Source organism: Pelodiscus sinensis, chromosome 22 (assembly GCF_049634645.1).
Source record: "Pelodiscus sinensis isolate JC-2024 chromosome 22, ASM4963464v1, whole genome shotgun sequence".
In the NCBI taxonomy this organism is placed as follows: domain Eukaryota; kingdom Metazoa; phylum Chordata; order Testudines; family Trionychidae; genus Pelodiscus; species Pelodiscus sinensis.
Genome location: NC_134732.1, coordinates 11,638,525 through 11,655,178, shown reverse-complemented (window position 1 = coordinate 11,655,178; position 16,654 = coordinate 11,638,525). Strand labels below are relative to the sequence as shown.

General features: G+C 40.0%; 1 protein-coding gene across 4 annotated transcripts in view; it reads right to left on the bottom strand.

Annotated features, from left to right (window-relative positions):
* PKN3 (protein kinase N3) overlaps positions 1-7,892 on the bottom strand; it is a 47,559-nt gene extending 39,667 nt beyond the window's left edge. For 3 of the 4 annotated variants that reach the window (XR_012897256.1, XM_075906033.1, XM_075906035.1), the window contains exons 1-3: positions 7,729-7,892; positions 1,720-2,002; positions 1,056-1,210 (exon numbers count right to left, since the gene is read on the bottom strand). Coding sequence is in view for 3 of the 4 variants with exons in the window: in XM_075906033.1 (XP_075762148.1) it covers positions 1,056-1,210; positions 1,720-2,002; positions 7,729-7,752 (462 nt within the window). In the remaining variant the exon portion in view is untranslated. The remainder of the gene's footprint in view (positions 1-1,055; positions 1,211-1,719; positions 2,003-7,728) is intronic. The other variant, XM_075906034.1, reaches the window with a different exon arrangement.
* Positions 7,893-16,654: the final 8,762 nt, after the last annotated feature.

Below are 16,654 nucleotides of genomic sequence, written 5' to 3'. Positions count from 1 at the left end.
GAGTTTGCTAAGTAACAATGTCCTGCCCTGTGGGTACATTCAACTAAGAGTTTGCTCTGATGAGGTTGCAATGATTTAATATTGTGCATTATAGTCAGTTGTGCTGGTAGTTACTCCAAACCTCCACCTGTACAAATCAAGAGGTCCAAGATCTTTATCTTGCTCAGTTAAATTAAGCTTCTTTAAAAACTGTATTTTTATTCTTCTCCAGAATATTCAATATGCATATGCCAAACACAACAGGCATGGTGAATAAGAAAGCAGTAATTTCTCAAAAAGCTTTCTTAAATAACTCATACACAGAGTTGCCATTTACTTTATTCCATTTTAAACATCATTGCACCTACAGAAACTTGATGATGGAGGTAGTGGTGCACATTAAGGGTCATATGCCAAAGTATTTTATTTTCTAACCTTTGATCAAATGTTTTGGCTCATCTCCCTGTACTGCATCTCCCAATGCCTGGATTGATTTTCTAGAGGCAACATTTCATGTCTGCAACTCACAAGATCCACTACTATTATTTCCATCTGTTTCCAATCTACTGGCACCATCACCAGTGTTAGATGCAGGTAGCCTATCTAATGTCTAATACCAATTACTAATATCAGAGAACAGAAGTATCTAAAGTCTGAGAATATAGAAATTACCATACTGGATTAGATCCCTGGTCTATCTAGTTCAAAATCCTGTTTTTAAACAGTGATCAGCACCAGATGCTTCAGAAGAAAGTGCAAGAAGCTCCACAGTAGGCAGACTGATTTGAATTGTACTAAATTATTGCCTCGGTGACATCCTGTAACCATGAGTCTAACACTAACAGCATTCATAACGCTGTTTCCACATGGAATGGTACACCATGCTGTTTCAGGGCTGTGCATCAGCTCACGAACACACAGATGGGCTCAGCCATGCAACCTAGAACAACTGTGCCTTAAGTTATTTCCCCTTCATACCTAGATCCGAAACAAAAGTGTAAAAACACAAAATCTATAACAGAAATCAGGCTCCAAGGTCGCCATGCTCACTGCTTATTTCTGCTCAGCATGCTTACCTTTGATGTTGCATTTGAATACATCTGAATCATGTTCTCAGCTCCCTGTTTCACCTTCATCTCAATGTGCAGCTGCTTTCTCAGAGCCTCTATCCTCCTTGCCACCGGGTTTGGGTTCCTTTCCCAGAGACAACGGTCAAGGTTCATGGAACCATCTGTGCCACAATATAGTGAATTCCATTAGCCTCCTTACCATCATTCCCTCACAAGTAACATATGGGATGAGAAGCAGAGTATAAATGAAGCTTTCATTTTCCAAGACTAATACAAAATACAGCCTCAACTGAAGGATAAATTCTCCTAGTGTTGTATAATTCCACCTACTATTGTCTCTCCCAAGCTCTGTAAGTCTACCTAGATGAAGTTCAGGAGGTCATCCTATGTCCAACACACTCAATCAGCCTTTTCTGATTTATGTTACCACCTCCTTTCATCTTGATTCTTGTCAATCACAACTTCCCAAATTTCAATACCTCTACACTGTACTTCTTCTCACTTAGACATGAGCAGAAACCAGTTGAGATTCCTTCAAAATATTAGATGGCTAATATTTTTCCCTCCCACAATCCCATCATACTAGTCCCCAACAGAAATTAAAGCATGAGTTTATAATAAGGCTCACTGTTGATGTTATTATGCCCAACAATTTTATCCCAAGACCTACCTCTTTTGCTCTCACCTTTCTCTGTTACTACAAACTGGGCAGTAAGCTCCTGGAGATCCCAGTGCAGCTGCTCCAGTTTCCTGTTGGAAGATTTCAGCACATGCTCTATATGCACCAGGTTCTTTTTATCTGTTGTCACCTTGCGTAGGTTTTCTGCCCCCTCTTTGATCTTTAGTTCCTTCTGGATAGCTCGACGAATTAGTTCCTTCTCATCCTCTAGTTTCTGCTGGAATTCTGGATCCATGAGGTTTGCTTCTTTGTTTATTTGCAGGCAACAGGCGCCCTAAAGCCAGTACCAAAGCAAACAGAGTTGGAGCAACTAAGTGATAACAAAAGTGTGGGTATGCAACACATCAATAGCATTCTGCCACTTCATCTAAATTACAGTGGTCTCAGAGCAAAACCTTGACTCCAACCACCAGCAAATTTTGAGGAAGATTGGATCTAAATTTTAACTTTGCAGTTTGGTGCCTATCTTTCATCTTAATATATGCCAACTTGGCACGAATACACAAATGAGATGAGTCCTCACAACGTTTGTCTTATTATTTAATGTATATTTGTGTGCCTTGAATGAGTACCAAAGAGAACCCGCAATTTGTCCTCATCATGATCATGACTCTGAGTTCCGTTGGCATTATATAGCAGGTGCAAATCTTTATTTTAATATGGCTTCAGCTGCCAGTTGTCCAAAGCTGCATGCCAGCTGAAACTTTGTAAAGGTGTCACAGCCATACCTAACTTTCAGTGAATGAATGACCAAGAGTTTATCACCGAGGAAGACAAATTAATTCATACATCTGTTCCTATATTAATGAGTCAAAAAGTCACCTGTACATGCCATACCTGAAAAGGCAGAGAAGTTTGTAGTTCCAACCCCTAATCCAACTGTGTTTTGCAAGCAGTATGGTTTCTTTAAAATTTTATTCACATTGAAATTGACCTGGCAACATTAAAGTCTGCTCTTAGCTTTGCTTTTTTAATCAATTTTTAGTCAATTTTATAGTCTGGGCTGACAGACTATGTTTACAGTCCCCAGAACAAATATATCCTCAGACAGCAAATACTTCCCACACATTCCCCTCTGAACAGGCTTCCCATCCAGGTAAGAGCAGACAGAGCCCTATCCACAGAGCTGCTGCTGGCTCCACCCCAGGCTGATGACATAATAAGCAACTTCAAGAAAGGAGAAGGGATTTTAAAGGGCTCCATAGCAATTAAAGAAGAGAGAGAGATTAATTAATAACTTACCATGACCCTCACTTTTACACAAAATGAATGAAGAGCAGCAAAATAAAGTGTGTCACACTCAGTGAATTCCCCAATCTCACAGAGTCACTATTAGAGCTAGGAACAGAAACTAAGAGGCCGGTCTTCCTGTCATATTCCTTAATATCAGACCATAAATATAGTAACAAACCACATCAGTATTTGCATTACCAGGTCACTGATCCATATTATGGATGGTTGACTTCACCAAGCACCCAAGGTACATGCCAACAGCTCAAAAACACACAACTGTTGAGTCATTATAATGTTATTGTGTGGCACTCCACACAGCTAGTGTTAAAAGCACATTTTCCATCTTTCTTTACTAATAAAGTGTTAGTTAAATTTCAGTTTAATAGCAAAATGAGGGAGAGAACAAATTCTATTTTTACAGGTTCATTACAGACCCGACAGCCAAGAAAAGAGACTTTAGGACTGATAATGAAACAAAGTGGCTCAGGTTTAATGTCCTGATTCCAGGAAGCTTTTGCCCAATCATTAAGGCCAGGAATCTAGCCAAATCCCTGGGGGAAAAAAAGCATTTCATCAAAAGGAACTTGAATCATGGAGCTCTTGAGTCACTCAGCCAAACGGTACCAACTCTAGGTCAGAAAATAAGAAAGTATTTTGTTCGGTATACAGTAAGTTACTAAAAGAAGTTTGTTACTAAATTACATTTTAAACAAATATTTAGAAAAAAATATGCTATTTCTTCTCTTCCCAAACTATATTGATAGTTATATGCAACACACCTCTCAGGTCCTACTAACATATTTATACTGACAATATCAGGATTGCTGGTTGATGTGAGTTTAGTGCTGGCAAAAGATACTGCACTGTGTGCCCTGGAAACTGACATCCTTCATTTATTCACTGACATCCTCCATTTATCCATAGAACGGATACAGTGTGGGCAGTGTCAGGGCAAATTTCCTCCACTCCACTCTCTGTCACTACCTGCCTTGTCTATTTTCTAAATATATTTAGCAGGCCTGTCCTTAGGATTTATGGGACCCTACACAGGATTATAAAATGTTGCTCCACTGACTTCAGTGTGTTGAGGAGGCACAATCCCTGGACAAAACCTGCAAGGGGATTAGATTGCTCCATACCACTCTTTGCACTCACCCACACCACAGGCAGAGACTTTGGCTGCTGGCCAGAGCAAGCCCTCACAGCCTATGCCGAGAGAGAGAGAGCAAGGCCAGGTGAGTGTCCTGCCCATACCCCATCCTGCCCTGACTCAAGGTCATGCTCCTCTCCCTCCTGGCCCGGCTTGGCTCTCCCACCCACCATCATCTATCTGCTGACAACTGATTTTTTCAGAAATGGTGTTGCTCACACCTGGGTTGGTCCAGTGGGGAGGAGAGGAGACAGGAGTTTGGTAACACACAGAGATAGGCCTCTTTCCCCTCATCCCTACACTCCTTCACTGCTAACCCCTGCAATCCTGTCCTGTGCCCATGTGGGGAAATTAACCTGGATGCACAAAGCAGCTGGCATTGCTGTTCACTCTTACACACATATACACACTCCATGCTTTTCTGCCACACTCACCCCTAGGAGGCTGTGAGGGGAGAGCAAGGAGCTACATTAAGACTCCCTGCATCCAGGTCACCTTTTCTGGCTGGGTTGCATAGGGAGAGGGCATGAGAGCAGCAACTTCTGATGTCTCTCAGCACCCAAGTGGGGAAAGTGACCTGCATGCAGAGAACCCTTGTGTATGGGGTGTTATGTTATTTAAGGTATTTTTTTTAAAGTTTCCATGCAGCCTGTAGGGATTTCACTTCTGACACTTTGTTCCATTTAATTTAGTTCTGTAGCATCTTAGAGACTAGCAAATATATATATAGTATCATGAGCTTTTGTAGGCAAAACCCACTTCAGATGCTCCACTCAAGCTCATCTGAAGAAGCTGGGTTTTGTCCACAAAGCTTACGATACTAGATATATTTTTTGTTAGTCTCGAAGGTGCCACAGGACAACTCATTTTTAAAGTTACAAACTAACATGCCTACTCCTCTGAGACTTACTTTGATCTGTCTGTTTTTACTTGCAACCACTTAAATCCTACTTTTTATATTTAATAAAACACATTTGTTTATTATCAAACCCAAAGTAAATCAATTTAAAACTTGTACATGGTGTAAGATGGATTTATTTGGGGTTTTGGTCTTCTTTGGAGTGTACATTCCTGGGTGCTGAGCCCTAATAACTGAGCCCTCCCAGAGCGGAGCTGGTTCAGTGTCTGTGTTGCTCTGCTCATGGGCAGTAATCCCAACTGTGCTTTGCCTGGAGAAGACTAGAACTTCTGGCCCAGCAGCACAGTGAACATCAATAGCTTGCTCAGCACACAGGGAGGACAATCCCAAGGGGACTTCTGTGATCCAACCTATCACAGGAGAGTATTCCACAAACTAATGCATTCCACTGTCAGAAAATACTTCCCATTATTCACCTTCCATTTTCCCTTTCTCCATCTCAACCCATTTCTCCTGGTTATAATAAACTCTTTTACCAGTCTAAATAACTAAACCATGTCCTTAACATTCAGACTTATCAGACTCTTGCCTTTCGCCCTGCAGTCACCCATATTTATGGGGTTCTTTTTCAGGAAATTTTTACCACTGTGTATATGCATGGTGTCTAGCACAAAGAAACCTCAATCCCCAACTGGGGCTTTTAGATACTAGCCCAATAATCATCACCAGTATACGATAATCCCATTATTCAGATTCAGCCCTATCTGTGACAGGATCTACTCTGGTGAGAGGAATATGTCCCCACCTTTACTTGGATGATCAGAAAGAGATCTGTATGCAATAGATCAGAATGAGGACGGACAACCTGATAGCTTTCTTGTTAGAATAAGGAGCCTTGTGAATAAGGGGGAAGCAGCAGCAAATGAGGTATACCTAGATTTTAGTAAAGCACGGATGCAGTCTCACATGACATTCTTATCAATAAACTAGGGAAATACAACAGACTGGGCTATGATAAAGTGGGTGCATAACTGGTTGGATAACCATTCTCACAGAATAATTATCAACGGTTCATAGTCATGCTGAAAGGGCATAACAAGTGGGGTTCTGTAGGCATCAGTTTTGGGAATAGTTCTGTTCAATATGTTCATCAACAATTTAGATAATGGAATAAAAGAATACACTTATAAAGTCTGTGGATGATATCAAGCTGCAAGGGTTGCAAGTGCCTTTGAGGATAGAGTTCTAATTCATAGTGATCTGGACAAACAGGAGGAATGGTCTGAGGTAAGTAAGTTGAAGTTCAATAGAGACAAATGCAAAGTACTCCACTTAAGAGGAGGAACAATTAATTTCCCTACAAAAGGGAAGTGATTGTCTAGAAAGGAGTACTGCAGAAAGAAATCTAAGGGTCATAATGGACCTCAAGCTAAATATGAGTCAACAGTGTGACACTGTCACAAAAAAGTAAACATTCTGGGATGCATTAAACAGGAGTGTTGTAAGCAAAACACAATAAATAATTCTTCTGCTTTACTCCACATTGATTAGGCCTCCCCTGGATCATTGTGTCCAGTTGTGGGCATCACATTTCAGGAAAGATGTGGAAAAATTGGAGACGGTTCAGAGAAGAGTAACAAAAATTATTATAAAAGTCTAGAAAACATGATCTGTGAGGAAAAACAGAAAGAATTGGGGTTGTTTAATTTGGAAAAGAGAAGTCAGAGAGAGAACATGATAGCAGCTTTCAAGTACCAAAAAGGATATTACAAGGAGGAGGGAGTAAAATTATTCTCCTTAACCTCTGATGATAGGACAAGAATCAATGGGCTTAAATTGCAGCATGTGAGGCTTAGGTCAGACATTAGGAAAAAATTCCTAGCTGTCAGAGTGGTTAAGCACTGGAATAAATTGCCTAGGGAAGTTGTGGAATCTCCATCATTAGGCATTTTTAAGAGCAGGTTAGACAAACATCTGTCAGAGATGATCTAGGATGATGCTTGGTCCTGCTGTGAATGCAGAGGACTGAACTGGATGAACTCTTGATGTCCCTTTCTGTTCTATGATTCTACTGCACTTCATATTGGGTAGAGAAACCAGCTCAGCATGAGGAGGAAGGGGAAAAATGCCTCAGGGTAAGGGAACTGGAGGCTTTTAAGGAGTCCCGTTTTCCCAAGCAAGTCAGGAGAAGGCTCCAGGCCCTGAGTGGACGAAGGGGTGGAAGGCAAGATAAGTTGGGGGGAGGGAGAGCAGAAAGGCCGGAAAGCCCTCCAAGAAGGGAGAATTCAGAACTCGCAACGGGGAAGACACTAGTTGATTTTTTCCAGAGGCCAGTTTTTCTCCCCTTCTTAACCGATTGTCACTCTCCTAATGTGAACAGTCTCCTTGTTCCCGTTCCCCTCCCTCCAGCATCCCCAAATTCCCTCAGGATCTCCACCCGCGGGGCTCTCCTCCTCCGCAAGTCCCAGAGGGGACGCTCCGCTCGGCTCTGGACCAGCCCTGCCTCCTGCGCCCGGGACCCCGGCTCTGAGGAGTCTCTCCTGCTCTCTCCCCGCCCCCGGCGGCGGGATTCTCTCGCCTCCCAAATTCCCTAAGGCTCCCCCCCCCAGTCTTCCAAACCCCCTCAGATTCTCTCCCCGCGCGATTCTCCCCCGGCCCCCCAAATTCTCGCCCCCCGCCCCAGTCCCAGAAGGAAGGGCTCATCCCGACGCTCGGCTCCAGACCAGCCCCGTCTCCCGCCCTCAGGACTCCCGCTCACCTGCCGAGGCTGCCCAGCCGCCATGGCTCCTCTCCCTCGAGAGCTGCTCCAGGCACGGCCCTCGAGCCTCCTCGCCCGGCGGAGCGACAAGCAACCGGCACTTTTCAAACTTCACCTTAACCCCAGCCGGGAAGCGCCGTCGGAGCCTGGAGCCAGCGCCCCCTGCCTGCACTGAGGACTGCGGCACCACCTGCCGGAATCAGGGCGCCCCCCTGAGACAGGGATCCAGCGCCCCTAGCTGGTGAGATCTGGTATCCCCTGCCTGCCAGGAGAGGACCAGCGCCGCTCGCTATGAAACCGGGATTCTTGGCACATGGCTCTGGATTTCCAGCCTCACCTGCCAAGGACCCATATCTATCAGGGATGGTCTAGAGACGGTGCTTGGTCCTGCCCTGAGGGCAGGGGACTGGACTCAATGACCTCTTGAGGTTCCTTCCAGTTCTAGTTTTCCATGATTCTATGACCCAGCAATTGGGTGACCCTGCCAGGAATTCAGGGATTTGGTGGAGAGCTATATAACCAATATACTTGTGGAGTATTTAGAGATCCATCCCACCTGACGTTGATCCAGATCTCTAATGCTACTTGCTGAGGAATCCAGCAATCCTTTCCCTTGATCTAGGAATCCAACTTGATCTGACAGGATATATAAATCCAGCACTATCTGCTAAGGGTTCAGAGACCCAAGAGGGAAGGAGTCAATAAGTACATAGGCTCTAAGATGCTTCCTAAATATTAACACATTACCAGGAAAAAACGTAGTTAAGATGGAGTTAAGATAATAACTATTCATCAGTTCTTCCCAGGAGAAAAAAAAAAACTTTAGGGAAATCATGCCCTTTTCTAGATAAACATACTTGGACATATGATGTTAAAGTTATAAAGAGCATTAAAAAGTGTAGATCTGTAAAATTAAGGTCAAGCACCTTTAACTCTCCCTTTATCTCACTAACCATACATATATATTTGAAAGTTTATATACTTTTTTGGGAGGGTCACTAATAAAGTTCTCCTTTGGTGAATACATATAAAGGACTTCATTGAGCAGTTTGATACACTGATTAAAAAGATAGGGGCTCTTCAATTTAAATTCTACAGTATAATCAGTTTTAAGTATATAATTTATTTTTAATTTTCAGTTTTCTTAAAATATGTTTTTATGAGAAAACAAAGGTGTCTTCTTAGCATCCTTCATTAAATAAGACAGATATTTAACTTCACTTTAGGAAAGTTATTTGCCTGGAAATACGTTAAAGTCTGGAAGGTATCATATGTCTTAAATTGACTATTTCTTCCATTACATTGTAGATCCAGGAATGTGGCCCTGGATTCTCATGGTATTGAACCTCTGTATTAAAAATTATCCAAGTAAAAACATTGAGTATTGTTTTTAATAACATAAGGAACTAGTCAGTATTTGTCACATTGCTCTCATGAATAGAAACAGGAATGATCTACTGCATTCTTTTATCTTACTTTATAAACAGTTAAAAGACATTTTCCTTCAGTTCAAGTAGTAGAGGGCTGTGCTTAAAGATCTCTTCCTAGTGCCAGCCAGAGGCTATTTGTTATTCCATTAAATAGGTTATTGCTGTAGTGAAGTGATATACAACTTTCCACAACTCTTCCTACTGCCAGACAAGGCTGTTTGTTATTCCATTAAATAGGTTATTGCTGTACTGAAGAGATACACAACTTCCCACAATTTAACAGCTGGATTATGGGCTACACAATTAGAGGATATTTTAGTTAATAATAATCCAAAATGTACATATTTTAAGAGTGTACAAAACCTGATATAAATATATGTTTAAATGTTTTAAAATTAAATTAAAATAGATTTTTATGTATGCATTCCCTTGCAGGATTTGTGATCCAAATTTTGCAATGTGAGAACATGAAAATTAAATTGATCAGAACAAAAATATTGAAATCTAGTTTTTCTTCAAACTTAAATTACAAAAGCAAACAATGTTCGATTCATGCTAACCCTTATTAATCTGCCATGTTATAGGTAAAAGAGAGACACTATTTTTTGTACTATGTGATTCTAAACTGAACAGTGTTCATTTCAAGGAAATATTATTGGAAAGTGAAAAAGTAAAGTTATTGGATTTATATTTAGCCTCAAAAGATCAGTGGCTGTAGAAAGGGCAGAGAAATTCTGCTCTTACCTTCAACAGAAAAAGCCTTTAACAGCAGGTAGGGGTCTTGGCTGCATTTTGAATGATCAGGGGCTAGAGAGGCTGGATAAGAGGCAAGGGAGAGGATGGGTTTGATTTTCCAGGTCTTCTAGCTTGTGGAAAGAGCTGTGTTCTCTGCCTCTGGATTTACAGTATCTTTCCCTTCTGTCCTTCCAGGACTTGGATTCTCCCCAGAGGGAACAGATAGTGGGAGGGGTTCAAGAAGCAGGTTTAATAATGTAATAGGAGAATTGGACCACTAAATAAGGATCAATCACTAGAATGGCCTGTAAGTCTTGAGGATCATAGTGGTGGGAGTGTGGCTAGTTATGCACTCTCAGGACTTATGCATATATTTAGTTTGGAGGAGGAGGATACATGGATAGCTTTGGTGGCAGCCCTGTAGTAGCACAAGCTGCAATCAGCACATTTATCCAACAACAGGGAAAATTGTTCTATTGTGAGGGTTTTTAAAAAATTGTTTGGCTTCCTTACCACAGTCCTCTTCACTTGATTTTCTCCACCTCAAGTTGGGGATATCAGGCTAGGACTTGGAGTTAGAAGACTCTGATAATACTTTTGTGGCTCTGATCATAGATAAATTGCTGCTTCAGAAAATCTTATTGGTGTCTGTGGTGGTGCTACCACAGTCCTTTCTGAAATTAAGGTTGAGAGAGCTAGAAAAAATAAATCACTGTAACTGGCAACATTTTTAATTCGAGAGAGAGAATCTCTCTTTCCTGGGGTGAGTCTTTAGCTAGACACATATAACGAGAAGCATAACATCTCAGATGTGTTTAACGTGTGTGTGGCATAAAGGGATGTTTGGGAATAATACATGTCTGAGCCCTTCTGTATTTGCCACCCGCAGCTGTGATTTTGCTCATAGATTGCACGTCCTGCTTCCAACAACACTCCTCACCCCTATAGTCTTCCCATCCTTTTAAACACTCTAGAAACCATAGGCTATGATCCTGTACTTCTTACGTCTCTTTCCTATCCTTGTGTGATACCTACTTTAGCTCTACTGGGGGATTGCTTAGGCAAAATAAAATAGAGGTAGGGAGAAAAATAAGATACACTTCCTTCTATATCTAACACATGATCTTCAACTCAGATTGTAGAATACAATCTGTTAATCTTAATGGTCAGCATGCACTGAATGACCAACTTGAACCACAAATCACAATTGTTGATTCGAATTCCTTCAGCCATTTACTTGCTGTCCACATCCATTACATTGAAAATTAGATCATTAACCTCTTCCCTTTCCAAATTTGATTAGTGGAAATCAAAGCTTTATTATTGACTTCAGAAGGTGCAGGGCCAGAACCCTAAACAATTGTCATACTAGCAAGTACTACTAATAAAATGAAAACAGTTGAGATTTCCAGAAGTTATGAGGGGGCATAAAGTTGTCTCACTGGACACAATTACTCTCATAAACCAGGAGAAACCATGTATTAATTAGACTTAGGCTTTGCTAGAGAGCACTCTTCAAGATAAATGTGATTAGAATAAAGGCACTATTTCCAGATGGTGGAAGGGAAGGAGGGCAAGAAGTGTAGTAGAAACTTGGTGCTTTAGCAGCTCTTTCTCTCCCTGTGCTGAGATGAATTAAAGAGAGAACACTAAGATCAGAAATTACATATTTCTACACATTTGGTAGCTGATGATCACCACCTATAATACTATTGGTTTAGAAAACATTGTTTACTTTACTCCATTGACATCTCTTCATGCATAGTCCTTTAATTACAGCCTATATGCCAGTAGCCAGCAGCAACATGAGTGTACACAGTCCCATTAAAGAAAACTGAACTTCATAATTGGAAGCAGACTCTGACACATGATTAGGATCTTAATTAATTAGTCCTCACTAACCTTTATACATATTAACTGTAGTTTTAATCTGTTTGTCACAGTAAATGCTTTCTTGAAAACTGTTTTGTTACAGCTGAAATAAAGGCATTAAGGTATCTTTTTGCAAGACAACATAAAATTATGGTTTTAAAAATAATAGGTAATGGCCTACGGTGCTTGGTGTATTTTGAATGATCAGGCAGTCCCCGGGGTTACGTACAAGATAGGGCCTGTAGGTTTGTTCTTAAGTTGAATTTGTATGTAAGTCGGAACTGGTACATATTGTAGGGGAAACTCTAGCCAAACATTTCTCCAGAGCTCAGTTTTATTCTCCCACACCTCACTTCCCTCAGTCCTTTATTCTCAAGCTGAGGTGTCTGCTGAGAAAAGCCGCTCCACATCTCCCAGGTCTGCTGGGGGGGGGGGGAGGGCGCTCTAGCTTCGCGTCTCCCTGGCCGGCTGGGGGGGAAGCAGCTAGTGCGGGGTTGCCTCACCCCGTTTGTAAGTAGGGATCCGATGTAAGTCGGATCCATGTAACCCGGGGACTGCCTGTACTGTAGTTTCTTCAAACAGAACTGGAAAGTATCTGCAAGTTCAAAACAAAAAGCAAATATTATAGATCTCAATTTCTAATCACTCAGGGCTCACCATTCTGCCTGATTGTGAAAGCCAGTCTTTTTTCACAGAGAGATTAATTAAAAAATAAAGATCTGCTATTAGAGTTTACAGGAGTGGCAGATGCTTCTTTCCTTTCTCTATAAAATGTCAAAGAAAAATATGGAAGCTTTTCCATGTTTTCTTCATATCATACTGGTTAAATACATGTGCTAAAACTTTTTTAAATGCTTCAATTTTTAAACCATTAGCTCAGAAAGCTCTTTCACAATGGAAGATTAAAGACATCTTCCAGTAGCTTAAGTGGGAGGATTCCTACCTCTATGGAGAAGCTCATGTAGGACTGAGGAGGCTAAGCATTGATACATTTTCTGCTATGAGAGTTTAAAGGTAAAATTTACCCCCAGAAAATAAATGTTTTAACAAATGTTCTTGAGATCCCTCTTTCTGTCTTAATTTATGAGAATGGCAGAGCTTGTATTTGACCCTCATTGTTACAACAAGAACATTACTATCCCTTAACCTGATGGGTATGTTTTTATGTATTATATAAGTAATTACAAGTTTTTACTAAGCTTAATGAAACAAGTCAAAGAGTGGACACATCTTAAATAAGTAACTGAATGTTTTCCAACTAAATGCTATAAATCTGGAGTGTTTTAATTACACTTTCTCCACTACTAGCTGATGAATTTTACTAAAACAAAAGTAATATTTAAAGTATGGCTGTCAAAATCAGTTAACTCACTTGATTTTCTAATCACAATATTTGAGTTAATCACAATTCATCACTGTCAAACAATAGAATACCAATTGAAATGTATTAAATACGTTTGATGTTTTTCTACATTGATTTCAATTACAACATAGAACACAAAATATAGTGTTTATTACCTTTGACTTCAAATAGATGCATTGTAAAATAAACAGTATTTTTCAATTTACCTCATACAAATGCTGTTTTGCAAACTCTTTATCATGGAAGTGTAATTTACAAAAGGAGATTTTTTTTGGTTACATAAGTGTACTCAAAAGCATATAAAACTTCAGAACCTTACAAGTCCACTCAGTCCTAATGTTTGTTCTACAGCAGTGTTTCTTAAACCATGTTCCACAGAACACTGGTGTTCCATGAACTCCTCGCAGGTGTGCTGCGACTTCATTTTTACTTGTTTTTGTGTCTGTCTGAATTTTTTTTTAAGAAAATTTTCATAGATGTTCTGCATTAAAAAATCGTTTGGTGTTCCATAAGCTCAAAAAAAGTTTATGAAACTGTTCTACATCATCCTAAACTCAAAGTAAGATACACAAGTTGCATAGTGCAAATTGTGTATCTTACTTCAAAACTATTAATAGCTTATTTTGAAATCTGACGCATCTACACAGTGCCAAATTTCAAAACAACACACTATTTCAAGCCATCCCTTATATCTTGTGCAATGAGGTTTACGGGGATGGCGAAATAGTGCACCCATTATTCCGAAAAATTTTGAAATAGTGGCTTGTGTAGACGCAGGGAACCTCCGGTATCCCGAAATATCCGTGCAGTATAGACATACCCTAAGGCAAATAAATTTGTTTACATTGATGGGGACAACACTGATGCCTGCTTCTTAGTGTCACAAGAAAGTGAGAACAGGCTTTCACATGGCATTTTTGTAGTCAACATTGGCAAGGTATTTTCTGCCAGATATGCAGAACACACATATGCCCCTTCATGCTTCAGTTACCATTCTGGAAGACATACTTCCATACTGTTGACATCGTTTTGACTGAACTCTTTGGCGGATGTCACTTGCTCTATTTTACCTGCTGTCATATATGTCATGCTATAGCAGTCTCAGCAGGTATTCGTTTTAAAAATGCTTTATCAACAGATTTAACAAAACACAAAGATACCAACGTGAGAGTTCTAAAAATAGCTACAGCACTCAACCCAAGGTTTAAGAATATGAAGTACTGTCCAAAAATCCAAAGAGAAGGTGTGGAACATGCTTTCAGAAGTCTTAAAAGAGCAACACTCCAATGCAGAAATTACAGTACCCAAACCACCAAAACAAAATCTAATATGCATTAATCTGTACAACTTTCAGTTATCAAGCAGAACCCATCATCTGTATGGACCCATGTCCTCTGGAATGGTGGTTGAGGCATGAAGGAACATATGAATATTTAGCAAATCTGGCACATAAGTATCTTTCAAAACCAGCTACAACAGTGCTTTGCAAATACCTGTTCTTACTTTCACATGCCATTTTACAAAAGATGCAGGCACCATTATTCCTGCTACATGTAACCAAACATATCTGAGTGATTGGCTGATTAAGATGTTGGACTGAGAGGATTTTTTTACTTTTGAATGCAGTTATTTTTTGTGCATAGTTGTACATTGTGGCTGTGTCTAGACTGGCAAGTTTTTCCACAAAAGCAGCCGGTTTGCGGAAAAACTTGCCAGCTGTCTACACTGGCCGCTTGAATTTGCGCAAGAACACTGACGATCTAATGTAAAATTGTCAGTGTTCTTGCGCAAATACTATGCTGCTCCCATTCGGGAAAAAGCCCTCTTGCGCAAAATACATTTGCGCAAGAGGGCCAGTGTAGACAGATAAAAACTGTTTTGTGCAAAAAAGCTCCGATGGTGAAAATGGCGATCAGGGCTTTCTTGCGTAAAACCGCGTCTAGATTGGCACGGACGCTTTTCCGCAAAAAGTACTTTTGCGCAAAAGCGTCCATGCCAATCTAGACGCTCTTTTCCGCAAATGCTTTTAACGGAAAAACTTTTCCGTTAAAAGCATTAGCAGAAAATCATGCCAGTCTAGATGTAGCCTGTATGTTCAACTTTAACAAGAGATTTCACTGCAAGTGCTTGTAGGAAGGGAATTGCAAAATACAGTTTGAATGCAAATATTTGTAATCAAATATAAAATGAACACTGTACACTTTGTAATTGACATCAATATTTGAAAATGTAGAAAGCATCCAAAAGTATTTAAAATAAATGGTATTCTATTGTTTAAGAGCCTGATTTTTTTTAAATTGCACTATTAAGCACTTGACAGTCCTAATTCAAAGGTTATTTACTCTTGCTGTTGCAACTATTCATTGACATTTAGAGTAGTTTCACTAGGAAGTTAAACTAACACTTTGCACAGTTGTGGGATTGTTTTGCCACTTGTTTAGTACTAATCAATTTTTTATTTCAAACTTGGGAGGGGCACTTGATCACCTACCCCATTTTTGTTCTTGGTATTAGCTGTACAGCTTTATTGTGTGTGTCCTGGTGAAAAGCAAGATTATATAACTTTAAATATCTTGCCATATAAGGGGGAGATAGTTTATATGCACTTTCCTTCTCAAAGCATCAAGATGTCTCCCTAAATCAGCACAATTTAGAATCTAGTAGCATTTGACCTTGTCCTGCATCTTGTACAGATGCATTTATGTAGTGCATCTGTTTTAGCTCTAAACTGGTTAAAAGATGGTGTTATTTTAAATGTAATGCAAAAAACAGACAAGGACTAGGGGCATTGGGTCCAATGCAGCTGTCATCTTTTAAGGAGTGCCTCTCCTAGCACTTAGGTGTGGAACACCACTCAGGAGAACATTATTCCATGTCACTAATTCTCTAGCATCACAAACTATACACATGCCACACATGCTTGTGACATGCTAAAACAACTTTTTCCCAGAAGACAGGATCCCAGTTTTGAGAACCTATTATTAGGGAAGACAGTTAATACAATGATTTAGTACTAAAATTGTTCTATACAAGTTTTAATAATACCCATTTAAATGAAGTTAGTTGTGACATCCTGTTTAGATTGTATAAATGCTAATTATTGCTAGGAAAGGTTTCACCCCACCATCTCTTGCTGTTCCAAATGTTAGTTTTAGGTAGTTGCTATTTTAAAATCAAACAGGCTACAATTTATTAGCTCACATATTTGAAAATATAAACAGCATCACTTTTAGATTGGAATGAAAGTGCCATACAACCTCCACATGCAAGATAACTTCGTTGTGGGATATAATTTAGCGGACTGTGATTCTTTTGTGTTTGAAGAGTACAATCACCCTGAATGTGTAATTGAAACCGTTTTAACATCTCAACTGAGAAAGCTATTTACCAAATGGATTATAAACAACAATCGCATATGAGGCCCTCATTAACCTTTGATCATTTAATCTGAGTTTGTATGGTCTTTCAGAGAGCTGATTAGAGATCAGAGATATGTGGTATTTCATTTACATCACTATTGAGAGTG